This window comes from Larimichthys crocea, chromosome X (assembly GCF_000972845.2).
Source record: "Larimichthys crocea isolate SSNF chromosome X, L_crocea_2.0, whole genome shotgun sequence".
NCBI classification, from domain to species: Eukaryota; Metazoa; Chordata; class Actinopteri; family Sciaenidae; genus Larimichthys; species Larimichthys crocea.
In genome coordinates, this window is record NC_040020.1 from 7,751,007 (window position 1) to 7,769,599 (window position 18,593).

The 18,593-nt window shown below is 47.2% G+C and overlaps 1 protein-coding gene across 1 annotated transcript in view; it reads left to right on the forward strand.

The window, feature by feature from the left end:
• Positions 1-537: 537 nt before the first annotated feature.
• Positions 538-18,593, forward strand: part of usp43a (ubiquitin specific peptidase 43a) — a 73,908-nt gene continuing 55,852 nt past the window's right edge. The window contains exons 1-2 of the mRNA XM_027283374.1: positions 538-1,470; positions 9,165-9,329. Coding sequence (XP_027139175.1) covers positions 832-1,470; positions 9,165-9,329 — 804 coding nt within the window. The 5' untranslated portion in view covers positions 538-831. The remainder of the gene's footprint in view (positions 1,471-9,164; positions 9,330-18,593) is intronic.

Genomic DNA, 18,593 nt, shown 5'->3' on the forward strand with positions numbered 1-18,593 from the left:
TCCTCTTTAACTTTCCAACCTCAGGTGTGTCTTTATTTTATGATATCGGCACTGTTAGTCTTTATTATAATGTGACAATGATGAAGACTTGATTCTTTCTATTTTTATTCTTCATATCTCTGAACACCTTGCAGAGGTGAGGTCCTGTCAGGTAAACAACAAGAATCATGAAATGTTTTACACTTTATTAAAGGTGTTCAACAGACTCCACATGGTCCGGTTCTGGTCTGAATGACTCGGAGCTGGGTTGATGACTCCCTCTGGAGACGATGGAGTCAGGTGATGCTGTGCTTGGTCCTACAGGGGGCAGTTTAAGGCTGAGATGCTTGAAACCTTCCAAAGACAACACTTCCTTGTTCCCTGTCTCATGAACAAGTGGACCTTCCTGCTCCCTGCCGGTCCAGAGGTTTCTGAAAAGAACTTTGTGTCCACCTTTGTGTTGTGATGAACAGGAACAGGATCCTCCAGACAGAAAGTTCTTCACTGTAGCCCCAGAGACAGGAGAGGAGGGAGGAGAGGAGGGAGGGAGTCTGAGCGCAGAGAGCGTCGATGAGGAAGAATTTGAACCTGCCAGTCGGAGGGAGGGACGCGGATCGTCGGTGCAGGATTAGGTGATCACACCGTACCGGGGATTGTTACCGGGATGTCAGAGGAGAATCAGTGAAACATGTGCCTTACTGGCACCGAGCCGGTGCCACCTCAGCGGTAAGTGGAGAGAAGGAAGGAGGAGGAGGAGGTGGAGGAGGAGGAGGAGGAGGAGGAGGCGTAGACAGCCTGGCAGACAGGTGCGCCTCCACAGCCCGTTTCATTTGTGTCGGTCCGGTCAGCGCCATGGATCCGCGCAAGGACAGCAAGGTAAGAAAACACATGAAGCCCAAAGCCACGAAGCGGAAAGAGAAGACGCACAGAGCGGGGAGGTTCAGCAGGAGGAGGTCGCTGCGATCGATCGGGAATTTCATGGGAAGGATCCTGAAAACTTTGGGCACTTTGGCGCACTTCGGCGACGCGGATCCGCCGGACGCGGAGGACGACGACGGCGGCTTCGGGCAGAGCGCGTCGGGGGCGTTTAACGACGAGGGCACCGTGAAGAAGAGCTCCACGGTGTCCTCCTCTCACGGCTCGGTGAAGGACAGGCTGTCGTGGTGCTACGGCGATAAGACCCCCGGGGTGCTCGGGCTGAAGAACCACGGCAACACCTGCTTCATGAACGCCGTGGTCCAGTGCCTCAGCAACACGGACCTGCTGGCCGAGTACCTCGGGCTGGAGCAGTACAAGTCGGAGCTGAGCCACGGGAGGGTGAACGGGGAGGTGAGAGGAGCAGAGGAGCGGCAGAGGAGCGACAGGGGGGAGGTGAGAGGAGCAGAGGAGCGGCAGAGGAGCGACAGGGGGGAGGTGACCGAGCAGCTGGCGGCGCTGGTTCGAGCGCTGTGGACGCTGGAGTACACGCCGCAGCTGTCCGTGGAGTTCAAGGTGAGGACGCAGACACATGATGAAGGTGGTGATGATGATGATGATGATGATGATGATGATGATGGTGATGATGATGATGATGGTGATGAAGATGATGATGATGATGGTGATGATGATGATGATGATGATGATGGTGATGGTGATGATGATGATGATGATGATGATGCTCAGCTCTTTGTTCTGTTGTTGTTGTTGTTGTTGTTGTTTACCTCACGGGGAAGTGTTTCCTGTTTACGTTTGATATCCTGACATGAAGAGATGATGACACACATGGATATTATAATAATTATATTTATATTCTTTATTATTATTATTATTATTATTATTCTCATTATTATATTTTATTATTATTATTATTATTTATTTATTTCTTATATTATTATATATTATTATTATTATTATTTTATATTATTATATCATTATTATTATTATTATTTATTATTATATCATATATTATTATTATTAAGTATTATTATTATTATTATTATTATATTTATTATTATTATTGTATTATTATTATTATTATTATAATTATTATTATTAGTTATTATTATCATCATTATTATTATTTAATTAGTCCCCAGACAAAAAAAAATACCCACCCAAACCACCCCCCCCCACCCCACACACCCCCCACACCCCCCCCCCACCACCCCCACCCCCCACCCCCCCCCCAAAAAAAAAAATTTTTTTTTGTTACCCAAACCCCCCCACCCCCCCCCCCAAACACAACCCCCCACCCCCCACACCAACGCCCCCACCAAACACCCCAACCCAACCCCCCCACCCACCCACACCCCACCCACAACACCACCCCTGTGTTTGTTTTGGTTTTTATTGCACAACACCCACCACCCCCCCAACAACCCCACAACCACACCACCACCCACCAACCCCAACCACCCTAGAAAATCCCGAGTGTAAAACCCCTGGGGTAAACCATGACTACAGCTGTACTCGAGATGTGTTCTGAATTACATTACTTCTGACAAAAACCAGCAGCAGCTGAGTATCAACTGCCTGTCCGCAGCAGTCACCAGCTCGGCGTCTGTCCTTTCACGCATTTTCATCCAGTCTTTCAGCACTTTAATGTCAATTTCAACCAAGCTCCTCACCAACCACTAAAAGTCAGTCCCACATTTACTCTTGTCCGGCGGCTTCTTGCTCGCTCACTCTCTCCTTTTCTCTTCTTAGCTTCCTCCGTCAGCGTCCTCTTCACTCTCTTCTCCTCTGCCATCATGTCCGTAGAAGCTGCTGAGCCTGGTTACCTCCTCTTCTTCTTCCTGGTCGTCCATAACGCCTGTTGGTACAAACACTCAGTTCGTCAGCTCAGAGCGACGGGTACCCGTCGCTCTGAGCTCACCGCCAAGCTGACGAACTGAGCTAACAGCAGCTACAGCTGTCAGCAGTTTACTTCACTGTCCATCATAAACTCTGTAAATCACAGAGAGTTGAGAGTTGATTTAACTGCACACTGTTCCACCTCATCACAGCGAGTCTCAAACTCACGGGGCCTTCAGGCGCTTTAAATCAAATCATCACATATTAATTGACGCGCAGCAAACCTGAGGCCGGGTTAGTCTTCCAGGAGTTCTGCTGGAGTTTCTGCTTCTCAAGGCAAAATATAATTAAGCTGCCTGCAGTCTGTGTTTGCTGCAGTTGGAGACAGAGAGAAAAAGGGGGTCAACAGGGGCTCACAACACGGAAATGAGTCCCCCCGGGCCTCTGTGAGCATCCAGTGATGGTACAGAGACGTCACTCTCACACACATTCCTCTGCTGGAATCTCCACAGTTACCATCCTACAGCTTTTGGAGTCACCCAGCAGCACAGCAGGCAAACATCAGGAGGGTTTGATGGGATTTGTGAGTGACTATAACAGTCTGTATTGGCAGAACAAATATTTGAATGGACGCGTCAGGTGAGCTCTCGTTTGAATGTGGTGCAAAGGTCACTTCCTGTGAATAAAGGCTGCGTCTTAGGTGAACATTAGCTACACGAAGCGGTCATAATACATTTTATTATGATTCGTGGAGTCATTCTGCGGTTACTGATCACACGCAGACCTCCGCTTGGCTCACCTGCCGCAACAATCTGACACTTCAGGTGGTTCACCTGCATTCCTCAACTGTCGTGTGGAGCGCGTGGGAGTCGAGCATTCCTTTCTGACTTAGACAGACTGACTTTCCTCTGGGCGTGTTGGGCGACAGTCAGCTGCTCTGTTGCATCAACAGCCTGGGGGGGAGTCATAGGGGAAGGCGGAGGTCTGCATCACCTGCACAGGAGATATTTATAAGTCAGGTCCAAAGGTAGAGACTGATACAGAAGGAGAGCTCGTCATTATTCCTGAGCACCTGCATGCTGCTGAGGAATAAAGAGCACAATATAAACTCCTGTCACGCGTTGCTTCACTGATTTGAGCCTCTGTCGACTGAAATAATGAAAAGCTCATGACGAGACAAAAACACGAAGGTCTTCAATGCAGTAATGTGAATTGGTATTCAGTAAAATGACCTCTTCTGATTGGCTCCTGCAGAGCGACACAAACATATGAAGAACACAGTGTGTGACCACAGGTGGGTTATCGCACTGATAGTGCTGTTATACTGAATATCAGCACGGCACGATGATCACAGCGTGCTGATTTTCAAAATAACAGCACGGCCTCGAGCGTCATATTCAAATAAACAGTTCTAACATTAAAGTAACGTTGGTCTAACATTAGAGTAACGTTGGTCTAACGTTAGAGTAATGCTGGTCTAACATTAAAGTAACATTGGTCTAACATTAAAGTAACGTTGGTCTAACATTGGAGTAACGTTGGTCTAACATTAGAGTAACGCTGGTCTAACATTAAAGTAACGTTGGTCTAACATTAAAGTAACGCTGGTCTAACATTAGAGTAACGCTGGTCTAACATTAGAGTAACGTTGGTCTAACATTAGAGTAACGTTGGTCTAACATTAGAGTAACGCTCGTCTAACATTAGAGTAACGTTGGTCTAACATTAAAGTAACATTGGTCTAACATTAAAGTAACGTTGGTCTAACAGAGTAACGCTGGTCTAACATTAAAGTAACGCTGGTCTAACATTAAAGTAACGTTGGTCTAACATTAAAGTAACGTTGGTCTAACATTAAAATAACGTTGGTCTGACTAAAGTAACGTTGGTCTAACATTAGAGTAACGTTGGTCTAACATTAGAGTAACGTTGGTAGTTGTAGTTTATCTTTAGTTATTCTGATGTTGACCTGACGGTCAGTGTGGTCATGTGACATCATGTGACGTCATGTGACATCATGTGACGTCATGTGACGTCCTTTATCTCGTGTTGTCACAGACACGTAATGAATTGTTCAGGTGTCATGTTTCTTAAAGGGACAGCGCAGGGAGCTTTAGTTCACTTCAGACTGATGATATGTTTGTTTTGGAACGTTCTGTCAACGCTGCAGAAACGCTTGGTAACAGTTAAAGTTGAAGTTATTGGTTGTGTATTGATTACTGACGGTGGCTGATCAGGTTTATTATCAGATGGTAGGATGCAGTCTCATCCCTGCTGTGTTCCTCAGTAGACCGTCGTCTGGTCTGTGATGGCAACAAGCGACAGACAGTGGGGCCTTAAAGAGGCAGCGCTCAGTCAAACAGTGGAAAAGAAACTTTTCTCTGGCTTTGTGTAACTTCTCTCCTCCTGGCGTCAGGATTCGGAGTGAGTAGGAGTCATGAGCCTGTCAGAGGGAGCTGCAGCAGATACCTCAACAAATATGCAGCAGGAAGTGAAGTCAGCATTCAGTGTTGCTGTTTTCTTCACCTGCAGACACTTCACTGCGTTTCCTGCAGCTCAGCACTTCTCATCTGTGGAGTTGCTCTGCTGCACGCCCTCATTAGATTCCCACACCGTGATATGAAGTGCAGTAGGTAGAGGTCAAACTTTCCGACTTCGCTCTAACTGCTTCACTACACATTTGACGTTGATGAAATCTGGAGGGATGAAGCGTCCTTTCATTATCCGGCCTTAAAGACGTCTACACTGATTTAACTTGATGACAGCGTGACAGGATTTACAGTGTCTCTGTCATTCGTACGTCTGTTCTCACACTATGTAACTTTGGGCTCCGGGTCGGGAGAAGTACGTAACGCTTTACGGCACTAAGTCACACAGCAGCAACTATTTCACTGATTCTGGTGAAACTGGATCATATTTTATGGAGGAAATGTTTTCTGGTTTTCCCTCTGATGTCCTCCGGCTGCTCCGCCTCAACTCTCTGTGATTTACAGAGTTTATGATGGACAGTGAAGTAAACTGCTGACAGCTGTAGCTGCTGTTAGCTCAGTTCGTCAGCTTGGCGGTGAGCTCAGAGCGACGACGAACTGAGTGTTTGTACCAACAGGCGTTATGGATGACCAGGAAGAAGAAGAGGAGGTAACCAGGCTCAGCAGCTTCTACGGACATGATGGCAGAGGAGAAGAGAGTGAAGAGGACGCTGACGGAGGAAGCTAAGAAGAGAAAATCAAGTAAATTCGGCTCCATAAAGACGACCACCTGGACTCTGAGTGCTGAATCTGAATCTGCACAGTGGGACTTTGCAGTTGGAGGTTGTGTTTGTAAGAACAGATCAAATAATCAGTGTTTCGTGTTTGCACGCTCTGTGTCAGACACTTCCACGTCGTGTCACCGACACCATGTGCTGGTCTGGAAGCAGCACGCATTCCCACGACTCAGTGAGCCGCACTCCGTTATACCGACACCGCTGTGACAAAAGGCAATAAAGAAACACAAGGAGCGGTGTGTGTCTGTGTAAGCACGACAACGTGAGGCCATTTTCCACCCGCTTCATTATGCCAGCTATGATTTATGTACCGAGCCTCGACGACACGGCGCGAGAAGCCGTGGGAATAAATCAGTCGTCACTGTTCTGAGGTGCGATGCTGCAAATCATGGAGGAGAGTCTGAGGTGACTTTCCCACTTCATCTCAGTGATGGGAAGCACATGGCGAACAGCGTCCGAGCTCCGAGCGTGACAGACTCACAGCAGAGTATTTACAGCCTCAGCTGCCAGAATCAGTCGACAGAGATCTGTAAACCCTTCACAGGCGATTATTCCCATCATCTCATCCCGTCTTGTTTCTCACTGATCGCCTGTAAATCCCACACAGGGGACATCTGAAGGCTTTGTTCAGTCAACACAGGTTTTATTCTGAGATGAGTGTTTAGGTTTGTCAGGAGAAATAGCTGCACGGTTCTTCAGGTGAATCCAGCGTGGCCTGAGATGGCACAGGTGGAGACTCGAGCTGAGCAGAGGGGAATGATGCTGACATGACAGAGAGGAAAGGAAAAAAGAGAGTTAATAAAAAGGAGAGGAAGAAAGATGGAAGAGGAGGAGAAACCAGTGGAAGTGATGACCGGGCAGCAGAAAAATGAATCTGCAAATGGAGCCGCTGGTGACGGATTGTCTCCAGCCTCACTCCAGCCACACCTTTGGGGAGGTGGGGGTGGGCAGAGCGTGTGCTCTTCCTCTTCAGGTTATTCCCCGTCATCATTTGTCAGCATCATGCCCCGTCCGTCACCCAGGAGGAATCCATTCGGTCCTGTCGGCAGGCCGCACAGCGCTGAGGTGAGCTGCTGGAAATGGGTTATTGTCCTGATGTATGTGTGGAGTGAATTCCTGCCCTGATCCGTCTTTGTTTACAGAGGAGGAGGATGGATGGAGGCGTGACGGGGTGAGATGAAGCAAAGGCAGCAGGACACAAACAGACATGTGGGGGTGGAGCAGGAGAGGTCACGACCCCTGCTGTGCTTTACGACGGCCGGTCGTCTTTGATTATTTAGTTTTTTGTTGTTGTCTTGATGGAGACACAGATCTGTCCCCACGAGTCAGGCCGTGTCCTCAGAGTTCACATGTAATAAATCATGTAATGAAAGAGGCGGTACTGGTTTGTTCTACCTGCTCTGAAATGAATGAAATGAAGTTCTCTTAAAGCTGGAGGACGTGCTGCCTGAATCCACCTCAGGTAGCAGTCAGGTGTGCTCCTTCAGGTTACGCCCACCTTCATCCTCTTCCTGAGCTGAGCTCGGTCAGCTCTGAACACGACGAGTGTTTGTAGAGAAACTCGACATTTCCACAGCTGGACGTCTTTTCTGTCCCTCGACACCTTGTTACGTTTTTCTTCCTCTACGAGAATTCAATTAAAAAGAACGATGCCTGAGAATTTAGTCTTCACAAGAGCCTTTAAGGACGAGTCATCTGGTCTCTGAGACGTCCCTGTAGACTGTCTAAAACCTGGACGTAGTCTCTGTGACGTCCCCGCAGACTGTCTAAAACCTGGACGTAGTCTCCGTGACGTCCCCGCAGACTGTCTAAAACCTGGACGTAGTCTCTGTGACGTCCTCGCAGACTGTCTAAAACCTGGACGTAGTCTCCGTGACGTCCACACAGACTGTCTAAAACCTGGACGTAGTCTCTGTGACGTCCCCTCAGACTGTCTAAAACCTGGACGCAGCTATATTAATCAGATAGACTGGCATGTTGCTTTGCTGTTGGAGACACTGAGCTCAGTGTCTCCGTCCTCATCTCTGGGACAGCCACGTCCTTTTTGAAAAGAAGACACTTGCAGGTCTTTTGAAACTCTGCCAGCATCCCTCCCTTTACTCCACCGCTCCCTCTCTCCATCTGTCCCTCATCCCTCCATCCCCCTGTCAGCGCTTGCTCACAGTGATGAAGCTCATTAGTGGGCTGTCTCCGTCAGGTGGAGGCAGAGGGGTGGGGCTGTTTATATTTAGATGCTGCTGCAGGTATGATGTGGTGATTTTAATGAGCCTGCAGCCTGCCAGTCACACAGAGTCCAGAGTTCTGCTAATGCACGTCATTAGTTTGTTTGATTTCCTCTGTCGGACTCACCATCAGAACTCCCTGATACCTGAATTAAACAATCTGTTTGTGTTTTTCTGCTGTCAGGATTTCCTCTGTGTGACTCATCGTTTTCAAATGTTAACGGGCATCACAAACGAAGCACAGACGTCTGATTTTATTTACCCATGCTGCCAAAAATAAACGAGCACAGCAGAAAATAGATGAAGTGATTCTTGATTTGTTCCGACATCAGCAGAAAATAGATGAAGTGATTCTTGATTTGTTCCGACATCGCCAACTTTTAAAGGTTTCAAGTTTTCTGTGAACGACCGCTGAGGTTTGATCCATTTTATTTCTATTCAGTCCAAACGACAAGGCTGCGGGGACGTCACGGAGACTACGTCCAGGTTTTAGACAGTCTGCGGGGACGTCTCAGAGACTACGTCGTGCTGTTAATTAGATTGTTTCCATCATTTTAATCATTTTTTTAACTTTTGTTGTTCCAGTTTATTAAATGTGAGAATATGAATTTGTCTCTTCAGGCTGTGGAGAACTCGTCTTGTTTTAAAGAATGAATTGATGAACTGAGGAGATTGTTGCTGTTTTATTTGTTGCCTCAGGGTTTTTCAGGCTGAATGTTTTCTGTCTGTCTGAGCTTTGAATGACTTATGACATGATGTAAACAATATGTGACACGTTCACATGAAGGTGACGCCACCTTCTGTCAGTGTGATGAGCGCTCTGAGCTGAACCAAGGCTTCGCTTATGGCTGATGAGTTCCTCCACGTGACCGCCGTGGCCTCATTTTGTAGACTGATGATGATCATGATGTCTCTCCTCTCCTCAGAGCATCGTGGCCAAGTACGGCTCTCAGTTTCGGGGAAACTCTCAGCACGATGCCCTCGAGTTCCTCCTCTGGCTCCTGGACAGAGTCCATGAAGACGCTAATGCGAGCCCCAACAACAACAACAGCAGCAGCAGCAGCAGCAGCAAGACCAAAGCCAACGCCAAGGTGAGTCCACACACACACACACACACACACACACACACACACACACACACACACACATACACACACACACACATACACACACACACACACGCACACACGCACACACACACACTTTACTTTGCGGCTGATTTTCTGTTGATTGATGTGTGTGTGTGTGTGAATGAATCACAGTTTTTAATTAGCAGATGATTTTATTATAACAGAGTCATAAACAGTGTTAGCAGAGTAATAACCACCTTAAACGTCTGAGGCGTCATAACTCAGTCTCAGTCTTTCATTTTTAATTTGAAGGCAGAGCGTCAGCTTCCTTCTGAAGTCGTCTCTGATTGGGCGACGGCTTTCCTGGGAATTTTTGTTGATGCGAGTTTGAGCTGGGAAGAACAAACCGAGTGGATTAGCACAGAAATCCATAAATCTGTTGGTGTGTCAGACAGTCCCCTCACTCTGAGTTATAATTTATTCTCATCTTTCATATTGTAATGTAGTTTATAGGACGCCACAAACATTTCAGAGATCTCACACATCTCTGCAGACATGTTTGGTTTTCCTCGTCTCATCCATCTGCCATGGAAACACTGACAGCACTTCCTGTTATCTGAGGCTCGTCCTCCACACATCTCAGTGGATCCGGTTCTGGTTCTGGTTCTGTGCGCTCAGTACCGTTTGTTTGAACCCGCTGAGCGTCTTCTCCTGTCAGATGTAGACGGCTGTTCGATCTGTTCCGATGTGAGACGTTCACCTTCAGTCAGACATATTGTGACTGTAGTCAAAGTCTCCATGAAACAGGAAGTACAGTTCTGTTTACTTCCTTATTTTCCTGGACCGAGCAGCCGTGTCCAGCCTGGGTTTAAAGTTTGATATCACGGATCATGGTCAGCAGGTCTGTGGCTGTTAAACTTCCCAGTATAAGAAGGTTACAGTATGTAACTGAACGTGTGATTATGACTTTGAATTCTGCATAAGAAGACGTGCTGTGGTCATTGGCTAAGCTTCATCTTCATCTTCATCTTCCTCTTCATCTTCATCTTCATCTTCCTCCCAGTCTGTTTGGCTCTGCTCTGCCAGCTGACGACCTCCAGTCCAGAGAATGAACGCTCGTATGATCTATCTATCTATCTATCTATCTATCTATCTATCTATCTATCTATCTATCTATCTATCTATCTATCTATCTGTCTGTCTGTCTGTCTGTCTGTCTGTCAGGTCTTTATCTCCTCCTCTGTGATCAGACAGACAGACAGACAGACAGACAGACAGACAGACAGACAGACAGACAGACAGACAGACAGGTCATGCTGAGCCGACACAAACACTGTCGCTGTCAGTTCCACGTCGGCCGGCTTCACCCTCCTTCATCCACCCACTGACCTCCGTCAGGTCCCGTGTTTTATCCGTCCACACGTCATGACACATTTTGACACGTGTATGTTTGTCTCTGTTGATGACAGTGAGGCCTTCTTCTTCTTCTTTAGTACGTCTTCGTGTTGTCACATTTCTTATTCGGCCTCATTATTATTCCTGTCGTGAGTTATTCCCTGGAGATGTGTTGAAATTCTTCAGGAACAAGTGTAACGAGTTCCTCTTAAAAACAAGAGCGTGTTGTTGGTTGGATGATCGGCTCGAGGCTTTACACAGACTGTTCAGAACACAGTCAGACTCTAATTTATCGATTCAGGATGTGTTGCAGTGCAAAGATGTCGGCGTTAGATGACCTGCACACAATAAATCGTCCTTCACACAGACGGACGTGGAAACTGACTTGAACATAACTTGCAGTTGCTTACGACAGATTTGTGCATGTGTGAAGATGAATTTTCCCAATGTCAACAGAAGTGATGATACTTTGTGCATCCGTCACGTCACCAAGTTTCATGAAAACGCTGCTGACAAACAAACAGTTCCTCTGCAGAGATGACAGCCGGGCTCGGCTCTGTGACGTCACGCGACTTCATCCCCACACAAGAGCGTTTCAGAAGCATGTGGTCAACCGGACTTTGCTTGCTTGCTCAGATTTGGTCATTTTCCCTGGTTTATGTGCTTCTACCATGAGTAAGTCAAATACACAGATCTGCAGTCTGCACAGGGCGTTTTATTTAGAAGATTCATTCTCTGTGTCTGACTTCCTGTCAGCTCGATCTGCTCTGTGCTGTTTGACGTAGCATCCGTCAAAAATAAAAACATCGAGACGCTTCTCGGACTCCTCAGTCATCGTCTAGAAGTAGCTCCGTTCTCGAGGTATTCAGCTAAGTTAGGGAAACACTAACTGAACTTAATGTGTGTGTGTTATGTGTGTGTGTTATGTGTGTGTGTTATGTGTGTGTGTTATGTGTGTGTGTTATGTGTGTGTGTTATGTGTGTGTGTGTTATGTGTGTGTGTGTTGTGTGTGTGTGTTATGTGTGTGTGTTATGTGTGTGTGTTATGTGTGTGTGTTACGTTAAAGGGTCTTTGTTCTAGACCTCGTTTGTGCAGCTCACCCGCCGTCGAGCAGCGTGACCGGTCCAGCAGCTTCACTCGAGCAGCGTTACATAACACAAGACCGTGAACACACACGAAGGCAGCAGTAATGTTAATCCTCCCTCCAATGGGACCTCGCTGAACTCGCTGGGTTTGCTTCTCGCCTCATTGGCGTCACATCAGCAGCATTCCTCACCGGCTAACAGAAGACCACAGTGAAGTCACCGTCACTCCTCCACTCCACCACATCTTTGTCATGGAAAGAATCTGATTCATGTCGTCTGCTTTGGCCAAACCGGCAGCTTTTGTCTTCCAGCGAGTTTAAAAGTGAGAGCGGTGTTTTCATGAGCCGTGCTGCAGTGCAGAGATTTCACCATCTCAAAGGTCAGAAACACTCTGTTCTCAGAGAGGAGGAAGGAGAAAGACTCAAACCAACAAAGTCACACTTCGTGTGATCAAAGAGAGGCGTAACGTTCTCACCTGCAGCTCAGGTACATTCTGCCTCAGAGCTCGTCCATGTCACCCTGCTTCACGGACACGAGGCATCAATACAGAGCATCATGTTTGCATTATTCCATTTTACATGTTGATGGTGGTCAGCCTTTTCTGGTCGGTGGATGTGGAACTACGAGCCGTCCATGTGCTTTCAGCTCATCGTGATCAGATGTGGAGGAATGAGATGAATCAGCTGATCTGATGCGTCCTGGTTCGGTGTCACCGTGGCACGTCCACCTCTGTGGTTTGAGTCCAAAGCATCAGTGTGTTTGTGTGAGGATGAATTATCGACAGGTTGAAGGTTGAACTGTGTCGTTCTGTTACAGAGTGACAGCTCTATAAATAATTAAAGGTCCAGGGTGTCACCTGAAAAAACATGTATAATGTTTTTGTTCCATAATAAACTCATAATGGAACACACCCTCAGCAGCAGTGAGTGGTCTTTCTGTCAGTGTTGGTCCAGATGTAAAGATCCGTTTGGACTTCATGTGGTCATCAAACATTTCCACAAAGAAGAACAAAAGGTCCAGTCCTCTCTCTCTCCCCTCGCTCGCTCGCTCTGTCAGGAGGAATTTGTGGCATCTCAGAAATGTCACTTGTAGTTAAGATCGGGCTGCTGGCCGAGCGCTGGCTGGTGTCTGTGTCAGAGGTCAGAGCTGTTGGTGACCGGACCCAAGACTTCAGAACAGAACAGCTTCACCTGGATGTGACACAAACTCCAGAGGGAGGGATGAAATGCACCGTCATCGGCCCAAAACAACGTTATATAACTTCAGATGTATTTGAAGGACGTCCAGGATCAGAACCTGACTGAACAATTGATCATTTAACGTCACAGTACCGAGGCGATTCACAGACTTCATGATGGAAACGTTGATCAGGAGAAAAGCACTAACTGTGGTTAGCTCAGCCAGGTAGCTAACTGAACTGACTCAGCCCGGGATGCCAGGATCCAAACCTGTCTGCTGTGTTCACTGTTAGACTGGACACTGCCGGTTCAGAGGTTCTGTCGCTGTGTTCACTGTTAGACTGGACACTGCCGGTTCAGAGGTTCTGTTGCCGTGTTCACTGTTAGACTGGACTCTGCTGGTTCAGAGGTTGCTATATACTCACGTATATAAGTTATATTTTATCACTGTAGACCGTCTGGACGGGTCAGACGGGGTCAGCTAATCCTCCTGTGCTATCTTCCCCTCCTAATAGGATGGAGGGTGGAGGAACCTTTGATGGAAACTTTCTGAAATATTTCTCTTTCTTTCCGCAGCTTCATTCATAATTCACTCAGCCTGTCTTTTTTTTTTAAGCCTGTTTCCTGACGTAACGTCTCGATCTATCAGCTCGTAAAGGTCGAAGGCCTCCTCGTCCCGTCACTCCTCCTCTCCTGCATCTCTGTCAGACGCCTGCAGATGTTAAACTTGGATTATTCTGTGTGTATGTGTGTGTATGTGTGTGTGTGTGTGTGTGTGTGTGTGTGTGTGTGTTGTATTTACCGTGTATCATTTAACCTCGATTTTAGTCTCCAGATTTCTCTCTGCCACATTTTCTCACCTCTTTAAAACACAGAAGGAGCGTTCGCTGTATTTCCATGTGCCAAATACTCACTACAGCATGCAGCGTCTCATTTCAGAAACACTGACAATACATTATGCGATAAGAGTAACCAGAAAGGAAGGAAGAAAGGCCAGAGGACATTATCATATTCACTTTTGAGAGCAGATTTTCTGTGATGCGGTGGACGACAGATCCAGAGAAGTCTGTGTCTGAGTGTGTCTGAGGACACTTCTGTCACTTCACATGAGGATTTTATGAACCTTCGGGTAGCTACGAATGGAACTTGTCAGTTTCTGTCGAAGTTTTGACCAATCACCAAAGTGAGTACGCTGATACAACATCGCACTGTCTGTAAGACTCACTGTGGATAAAAATCGATGCAGCAGAAGCAGAGAAATCATCTGTGTTCTGGTTCTGGTGTGTGTGTGAGCAGAAATGCATGCAGAGGTCGGCTAAGCTCAATTATTTTCAAGTCTACAACCCCAGATTAATTTAAAGTTTCAAACTTTAGGATGATGCTGCCTCACTGCAGCCACAAAAAAACTGTGAACAGTTTCTTTCCACAAATGCAGAAGTACCCAAGACCTGCAAATAGACTTCAAATCTGCAGAGTCAGAGACTTTGGTGGAATAAAGGATTAAACAGACTTTCGTGAGCAGGATCTGTATCAGGGACTCGTCCCCACCCGGCCGTGAGCGCTGTGACTGAAAGGCCATGCTGCAGGAGGTTATGAAAAATTAAATATGTCCTCTCGGGGGGTAAACGGTTGCACACAGAGGAAATCCATAAGTGGCAGCAACATTAGCCGAGCGATTGATTGATGCTCAGGAGACGGCAGCGGGTGCATCCTACTGATGACCACCGCCCGTCCTCTGCACGTCCTCCACGTCCTCCCAGTGTGGTTTCATGATGTTGTGTTCACATGCACAGACACATGCACAGACACATGCACAGACACATGCACAGCTCCCAGAATGCAGGTGGACAGTCACCATGAAAGGCTTTTAATTGGATGAAATATTCAGGACATTCGTGAGGAAACGTTTAATTAAACACGTGAACGTCCTTCTTTAAATAGTTCAGGAACATGTGAAAGATAAACTTCTGGTTCCTCTAATGAAGACCGGGTCGAGTCGAGGACCACGACACAGGAATGAGTTGTAATATGAATGTGAGGATTATCTCACATCGTTCACACTCCTCATGAAGCGAGCTGTGTGTGATCACAGAACTGGTCCTGCTGGTTGTTGGATCTTGTTCAGGTAAACAGAGTCTGTCCTGCAGGTGCATTGTTCAGCCACCACACCTTTACAAGCTTCTCTTCCTTATATGGGCGTCTCTTCCTGGTGCCGCAGGCCGGACAGGTAGCTGCGATGCGGTCCGACCTGTTTGTTCCTGTCACCTGTTCTCCATTGTTCATCTCTGTGCTCCGTGAAAATATTTCTATGTCATGACGTTTAGTTTCATATTCAGTCACAAAATCCAGCTTTGCTTTATTATGTGAGATTAGTCAGCTCGTTATCTGCCCATGTTTGTGTGCTTTAAAACACACACACACACACACACACACACACACACACCTCGTGCACATTTATATTTACAGTGAAGCAGCCTCACTCATGAACCGGCAGATATAATCAGCTCATATCAGGCTGATTCATGTTTGTGTGTGCAGAGTAACAGAAGCTGTGTGCAGTTACTATCAGAGCAAACACGGCTTTAAGTTTTGACGTGTCGTGTCTGAGGACGTCTCACCATGAAATCTTCCTAAAGGCCTCAGTGAGAGCGACTTTAATGATAGTACAGCTGAAGATAGACAGGAAGCAGGGGGCAGAGAGAGGGGGAGTGAATAGTCGTCCAATGCGGGATTCGAACCAGGGTCAGCTGCAGCGAGGACTGTAGCCTCCACACACAGGGCGGCCGCTTAACCCACTACACTACTGACCGCCCCGCCACGACACCTTTTAAAGATCTTTATGGCTGTGAAGTAAAAAAGAGGAAACTGCCAAACCATGACAGTAAAATATGCCATGAAATATGACTTCAGTCATATACAGAATAAAGCCGTGTTTTATATTAGAGGCTGTTAATTATACAGTAAAACACTGTAAATATTTAACGGCACAGTTTACTGTTGTTCACCATAAAATCTACAGACCTTTAAAATTTGCAATAAAAGGCTGATCAGCACTGAAACGGTACAAAAACACTCACAGTGTTTTAAAATGCTTTAACGAGCACCGTCCATTAAAATCAAAGCAGCACACATTCATCATATCTGTGTTCTCCGTCGTATCGCTGAGCCTCAGTGTGGTGACAGTCCTCCGGTCGCTCCTCTCTCCTGATGAACTCGCTCCCTTTCATCTCGATCAGTCACGTCGATCGGTTTATTACTCCGAGTCGATATTTGCTGGGGAGTAAACACTGAGAGCGGCTGTGCTCTCTGCTCAGTCAGACCTGGCTCTGTCTGCTCAGTGTCTGCTCTGCCTTTGTTTTGGCCTGGCTGGCATCTCCATGGTAACAGCCAGACAGTGGCGGGTCGGGCTGCACTCGGCGCCGCATGAAATGGAGTGTGTGTGTGTGTGTGTGTGTGTGTGTGTGTGTGTGTGTGCAGTGCTGAGCTACAGTGGATTATTTGACTCTGGTCTTCACGACTAGTTAAGTTATGAACATCAGGGAGTGAAGACGGGATTGTTTGGTGCTTTGTGGTGGAGGAGCGGTTATGATGGAGGTTGAGGTGGAGGGAGGTGAGGGTGGAGGTGGAGGTGGAGGTGGAGGGAGGTGGAGGTGGAGGTGGAGGTGGAGGGCTCAGAAATGCCGTTATCTCCCAGACTGTCCTGTCGCTGTAAGCCGGCTCTGAATAGGCCGAATTAGCAGCAGCCGTGCGGAGCTGAAAGAATCGCGGTGAGTCAGCTGCTTTACTGCACGGACAGCGATTCTTCCACCACCACCAGCACCACCAGCACCACCAGCACCTCCACCCTCTCTGTTTCTGCCCAGTCTCTTTGTAAGATTTAACACCACGTGTCCAGTGAATCATCGTGAAAGCACGCCAGACTTTAGTGTTTACACCGTGAGACAGAAGTCACAGCTCAGTGTCAGACTTTAAGGCTGAGATGACTTCAGCTTCTCCTCAGCTGCTTGTCAGACCAAACTTTATATTTCTAAGTATTATAGTTTATGACAGATGTGGTGTGTGTCAGCCTGTCAAATGTGGCCTTTGAATTCTCGTCTTATCTCTGTTTCCTCGTCTGTTCTCACATTTCTTTATCGACCCGTCTCTCTGTCTTCCTCCGTCTCTTCTCATTGACCTTGTTCCACCTCGGCCTGGCTGTTAACTGGAGGACAGTTTCACGTTTAATAGAAACAGTCTTCATGCGGTGCTGATGAGCTCTCAGGTGTACGACACACACCTGGCCTGTGCCGATGTGGCTGCTGTGTGTGTTGTGTAAAAGACTCGAGTGACTCCGCCGGTCTCTGAAGCAGCCGACAGCTCCGTCAACACCGCCCGCCTAATTCACACACTCAGTGGGAGACGTCATCTCTTCCTGCAGGAGAGACAAAACACTGAGCTGATACACAAGACACACACTAACACACACAAGGACAGACCAGCCTAATATAAGACTAAGACTACGTCCAGGTTTTAGACAGTCTGCGTGGACGTCACGGAGACTACGTCCAGGTTTTAGACAGTCTGCGTGGACGTCACGGAGGCTACGTCCAGGTTTTAGACAGTCTGCAGGGACGTCACAAAGACTACGTCCAGGTTTTAGACAGTCTGTGTGGACGTCACAGAGACTACGTCCAGGTTTTAGACAGTCTGCAGGACGTCACGGAGACTACGTCCAGGTTTTAGACAGTCTGCGGGGACGTCCAGAAACACAGCATGAAGTAATGAACGTGTGAGTCTCTGCTTCCCTCTGTGTCATTGGTCATCAGGCTGTGACATCACGTCCATCTGAATCTGGTCCTCTGTGTATGGACGATGCTTTTTGCCACACCGTGCTGAAAAGACATTTTTGGAGAAGAACCGTGGCAGCGTCTCAGAATCCGTTCCAGTCTGTGCCGCGCTCGGCTGTCACAGGTTTTTGTTTTATTTCTGGTCGGCGAGCCGAAGCCCATCATCGGCTTTTTAGAGAAATGTGGAGAGTTATGAGTCTGAACGCTGTGTGTGAGAGAAAGGAGGCAGCAGTGTGTTGGTACAGTTAATATAAGACATCGGTGTGTGTGAGTGTGTGTGTGTGTGTGTGTGTGTGTGACTCACAGCTGCTCTGTTGAACGTGTTAAGCCCCTTGAGCCAGCCAGTTGATTAGAAATGTGGTTAGAGACGATAACTGAATCAGCGTCTTCAGTCGGACAGCATTTCTTTTCTTTCAGATTATTTTTAGTCTCAGCGCTCGGCTCTCAGCACACTGACACAGAAGCATTATTAAAACTGACGTTTCCTTATTGCCACTTTACAGAAGAGTCTTCAGGTCACGAAGGTTTCCAGATATGAATTCACGTTCGCGTGTCGACATTCAAAGATATTTAAATACAGACGCAAAAATGTTTCTTTCTTCAGTTTGTTGCTTGTTCCAGACTCTCGTATTAAGAAGTCTCAAGAGTTTCTATCCACCACACTCTGTGGACACTTTGGTTGGTCCAGGTTTAATCCCAGATTTGGGATTCATGGATAGACGTAGTCTCCGTGACGTCCCTCAGACTGTCTAAAACCTGGACGTAGTCTCCGTGACGTCCCCGCAGACTGTCTAAAACCT